This window comes from Cannabis sativa, chromosome 3 (genome assembly GCF_029168945.1).
Source record: "Cannabis sativa cultivar Pink pepper isolate KNU-18-1 chromosome 3, ASM2916894v1, whole genome shotgun sequence".
Lineage (NCBI taxonomy): Eukaryota > Viridiplantae > Streptophyta > Magnoliopsida > Rosales > Cannabaceae > Cannabis > Cannabis sativa.
The window spans coordinates 43591504-43597054 of record NC_083603.1 but is presented as its reverse complement, the minus strand read 5'-3'; the positions used below and the strand labels follow the sequence as shown (position 1 = coordinate 43597054).

The window sequence follows — 5551 nt, the reverse complement described above, 5'->3', positions numbered from 1 at the left end:
GTCAAGTTTTTATTATCCTCACAGTTTTTAATAATTAATTACTATATTAGTATTAAACTAGTTTTATAAATTCACACACGTGGCGTTCCTATAGATTAGGGCGTTACACTTATATACAACTGACATTTGCAAAAACACAGTTTTTCAAAATGTAAAAGTATTGAGCCATATATAAAGTACTTGGGCTACTCCACTCATTGCCAATTGGTTTTAAGATGGAACCCCATGATTCTCAACATGGTATCAGAGCCATATCCCTAGCCGGCTTTCGATCCACACATATCCAGATGGTTAGCCAGCCGCACGAGATCCAGATGGTGCAAAAACGCCTGAGATCCGAACAAAAATAAGCGAGCAAATGGCAGGGCCTGGGATAAGGTGATTCAAGATTGGTGAGCAGAAATAGCCACCATCTTGAGAGGGGATATTGGAGAACATTGTCCCACATGGATTAAATGTAAAAGTATTGAGCCATATATAAAGAACATGGGCTACTCCACTCATAGCCAATTGGTTTTGAGATGGAACCCCATGATTCTCAACAAATACATATTTTTTATGTTGTGTCGTACCAATTTGTAGCATCGTATCGTATTGTGCCCAAATTTATATTTTTTTCGTGTTTAGTCGTGCTCGTACCGATTTCGTATCATGTCAAAATACACGATATGTATTTACAGCACTAGCTGAAGAGGTAATACACACTATAATATACTGTACTATGAGTTTTGAAATATAATAAACTAAATAGACTTTCACTAATTAGTATGTTTATATAAATTTACTTATTGTTATATTTATTAAGTGAATTTTTAAAAGAGAAATGGTAAAAGATATTAGTGGTGTTTAATATCTTCCAACATATTATATCGTTTTTGGTACAATTAAGTATCACGTTTTATATAATTTAATATAAAACATTAGCAATTTTTAAAACGCCGCATCATAATAGTTTTAGACACCTTCATGCCTCCTAACTATGCTCTAATTTTACAAAATATTAACTAACCCTCTTTAAAAAGAATGAAGTCCAAAACTAAAAATAAAAGTGGTTTTTACACTACATACCGAAATTTTAATTTTTTTTTCTTTTTTATTGTAAGGTGGAATTTTTTTTCAAAAATATTGTGTAAGTTTTAGAATGTGTATTGTGTTAAGTTTTCACTGTTGTTCCACAGTTATTTTTTAGTTGTTCTACTATTATTTTTAATTGTTCTATTTTGTTGTTTTAGAGTTATTTTATAAAAAGACAGTATTTTTATAAAAAGTTTTATGGCAGTAAAATTGTAGACTTTTGTCCAAAATCTAGTATTTTTGTAAAAGTGTAAAAATAAAGAAGTAAATTGAAAAATACTTCTTTTATTTATCAATTAACTAAATTTATCTCTAATTTATATTTAATTGAAACATATCTCTTTTTATATGTACTGTACCCAAAATACGTTAACATAAGGGAATCACATAAAGATTATTTTAAAGTAACAAAGGCAAAATTAGTACAATATTTAAAAATAATAATAATAATAATAATAATAAACTTAAAAAAATGGATAAAAATTAAAGAGGAAAATATTAAAAAAATATATAGAATCTAATTTTCTCAAAAATAAAATTACCAAAATCTCGTGGAAACCCTGTGCAATACATGTCACTTCTGCATTGTGGGGTCCATTTATTGTGCTTTGTGTGAATGACGCTGCTCTTCTCATCTAATTGCATACAAAATAAAAAAATAAATATATAAGTAAGCCATATAATTTATATACTTATATAATCCTATTGTTAAATCAGATGATGTGGCGGCCTAACTATTTAGAATTTTAATTTTTCTATTTTCTGAGTTTTTATAATTTTATTTATTAGTAAAAGAAAAAATATATTTATTTTAATTAAGTAATAATTAATAAAAGAACAAGATAACAACCTATATGGATTGGTCCATTACGAAAAAAAATATATACGTTATAACAATAAAAATAAAAATAATGACTCCATTAATTTTTACTAAAATTTAAACAATCCATATATATAGGGAATATTAATAGTATTATAATATAGTTGTTTAACATATAATTAAATTGGACGTTAGAAAGTAATTAACCATTCTTATGGTCTCAAACTCATTTTAAGAGTCTCTTAAACTCTCACACCACTATTATTTTTGTGTATATATACCTATCTCACAGTTGATGTTTTTGTTAATCATCACTCATTTTTTTAGCGAATGTTACGTGAACACCACACCACCATTAACCAAGTTTGCATCACTTAATTTTTTTTTTTCCTGATGTGTAAAATATATCACTCTCTTTCTTAACATCTCTTAGTTTCATTTTTTCTTTTCATTTTTCTAATTTGATGTGGCTTCATGATTTCTGTAAATTTATTCTTATTGCTTTTTATCATTAATGAGTATTTACATCAACATATTTTAATTTTATTTGAGTTGACTGTTCATGTGATATACAAAAGTATATATTGAAAAGCATGAATATGATAATTTTGGTTTTGAATATTGTTATTTTATTATTTTTAGTTAATTATAATGTTGTAGATCATAAGAAGGTTTCGGCATTAAGTGATTATCATAATTGTTTTTAGATCTTAAGTTTCTAATTTTTGGAGATGCATCTAAATGATTATGTGATGTATATGTGAGATCAAATTTATTGGATTTCTTTTATATATATAAACATAAAGTATATTGAAATTATTTAAAGAAAATGATAAAAACTAAGATTTACAATATTATTTTTTTTAATCTTTTCTGGAAAGAAATAAAATTTAGTAAAATAACTATTTATATTATAAAAAAAAAATTAACATATTAAATTAAAATTTGATACGATTCTATTATTTAATTATTATCAAACAAGAATGTTAATTCTTCATAATATAAATTGGAAAAAAATCTATGTATATTTATAATTCTGTTCACTACAAGAAATCCAGCTTTTACCGGCGCATTGTTGCGCCGGCAAAAGTACACTGACTGCGCCGGTAAAGCTTTGCCGGCGCAGTTGTGCGCCGGCAAAGCTTATCTGGGAAGCTTGGTCGGTAAAGGACTTTACCGCGCGTACATTAACCGCGCCGTAAAACGTCCTTTTACCGGCGAGGAATAACGCCGGCAATAAATAAGCGCCGGTGTTAAAAAATACCCTTATCCGCCTTGAACCTGCTATGATTAGGTTTTGCCGGTGCAATAGTGCGCCGGCAAAACTATTGGCGCCAACAGCCAGATTGGCGCCAATAGTTTTGCCGGCGCATGTAGTGCGCCGGGAAAACTATTGGCGCCAACCTGGCTGTTGGCGCCAATTGTTTTTGTCACTTTTTACCGGCGCACTATTGCGCCGGCAAAAGTATTAAATTTTATTTTTAAAAAAATTTAATTAATTATATTTAATTAATTTTAATATTAATTAATTAAATATAATTAATTATATTTTTTTAAATAATTATAATATTATATTAACAAAATAAACCAACATAATTTACATTACAAGATAAACCAACATTAATTACTACTAAAATCAGTATATAAACAAAATGTTAAATCTTCGAACTGGATAATAAAAAGTACGCTCTATAGGCGGGTAATGTCGTCATCGTTGTTTCTCCGAGTCTCGGGAGGCCGCGATGACGATCCAAAGACTGCAGCAGCTCGATGATCCGGCACTGGGGAGTGGGCAATGGTGGAAGATCCATGGGAGGCAAGTTGAAACCCGGCACAGCTCGAGAAAGATACTCAAACTGATCTTGGAATCGTCTGAGGTAGAGTTGTTGTGTCTCATACTGCTGCCTCGTATGTTGAGTTGTCTGCTCCGCTTCCTCCACTTTTTTCTGTAAAGCCTCATACTGTTCCATTGTAACAGTTGGTTGGGCTGAAGGATGCGTGGCAGGTGCTCTTTTGGCCCCAACTCCCTTCAGTCTGGGGAGATGACCAAAGCCTCTAAGATGCCGAGATCGTTCCCCGAGTACTTGCGTCATAACAGGTAAGTCTCGGGGGTACCGTGTAGGATCGACGGCAGCTCTTCGGGCTCATCCGCAGGTGGGCGCTGGTTGAGTTGCCGCTATTTCAACCATTTGCTCCTAAAACAATTAAACAAGTAAGTTAAATGGTTAATTTTAACACAAAATAAATTGAAAGAAATAAATGAAAATTGAATTAAAACGTAAACTTACGTAAGCTTGTTGCGCGAACTCGTTGCGCCAATCGTTGCCTTTATGGTGAAACTTTTGAAAAGTTTCCACCGCAGCTTGCGATTCTCCTGTGTCGGGGTTAGCCTATTTTCAAGAGAAAATATATTAGTACTGTTATTTTAATAGAGAAAGTTAAATGAATGATAGTTAAATATAAACTTACCCCTTCGACAACATGTGAAACAATGGGCTTGGAGCCCCAGCCTCCTAAAAATTTCATCTTACCCCGACTTTCTTTATTTTTCGCTGCTCTCGCCTGAAATTAATAATTTTTATAACAATTAATTATTTATTATTGACTATATAAATTAAACATTACCAAAATTTAAAATTTTAAAAAATGTACCTTTTGTTTGTCTGTGCTCCAATAAGCGATGCAGTCAGTCCACACCTCTTGAGTTACTCCCTCAGGAGGTGACATGTCGGCCCTCTCCTGTCCAAGCTCCTCAATGTTTTGTATCCACTTCTTCTTGCAGTCTGCCCTCCAGTCACGTAAACCCTTTGACATCTCGTACTCACCGTAGTCTACGAATGTAGGGTTATCTCGTGGGAGGATAAACTTGGTCTGGAAAAAGTTACACATTAATACATTAATTACAATTTAATAAGAGTATAGTAATTTAGAAATTAAAAAAATTAGTAAGGCATACCTCAAGTCTATCCCACAGTGCGTTGATGTCAGCTCTACTGACATCTTCCCATTTGAATTTATTAATGGGGATAGACATCCGAGTCATCCATTTGGCCATATTGTTGAATTTTTTTCCGTTCTTGCCTACGGGGGTGCCAGTCTCTGCGTGCACCTCAATCGGTAACTTGGCAGATTGTGTTTTGGAGAGCTCCTCCTCAACATTCTTGCCCTTGTATTTACCTCTGACGCCTTTCTTTTTCGAACTGCTGGCACCTGGTGTAGACATACTACATATACAACACATATTGTTTATTTAAAATAAACTAACATATTGCAAACATATTAAAGAAGAAGGGTTGTAATTTTTTATTTTATTTAAAACACTATGTCAATTACAATTCATCATCCTCATCATCAGTTACATATACAGCATTATCATCACTGTCACTCTCTAATTCTAAGGAGTTGTCTTCTTCGGTATTTAGACCCTCGTTGTCATCATCGACAATGAAATCATCTAATTGTTGAGGCTGTGAATTCACACGATGGATGTTTGCAACTTCAGTTGGGTCGACATCATGGCGAACATAGTCAACATCATCCAACTGTGGAAGTTGAACAACGAACTCGGTTTCAGCTGAATTGTTTTCCTGTACAAAGGGTGTCTCCCCATCCGTGTCCGGGAAGTCCCAAACATTGCGCGGTATGTACTCATTTACA

General features: G+C 32.6%; 1 protein-coding gene across 1 annotated transcript; it reads right to left on the bottom strand.

Annotated features, from left to right (window-relative positions):
* Positions 1 to 4038: 4038 nt before the first annotated feature.
* LOC133036090 (uncharacterized) lies at positions 4039 to 5135 on the bottom strand. Its single transcript, XM_061112569.1, has 5 exons — positions 4851 to 5135; positions 4547 to 4765; positions 4364 to 4456; positions 4252 to 4284; positions 4039 to 4089 (listed from the first exon to the last, which is right to left on the bottom strand). Exons 1-5 carry the CDS (start codon positions 5133 to 5135, stop codon positions 4039 to 4041), a joined length of 681 nt encoding a protein of 226 aa, XP_060968552.1.
* Between the last annotated feature and the right edge of the window lie 416 nt (positions 5136 to 5551).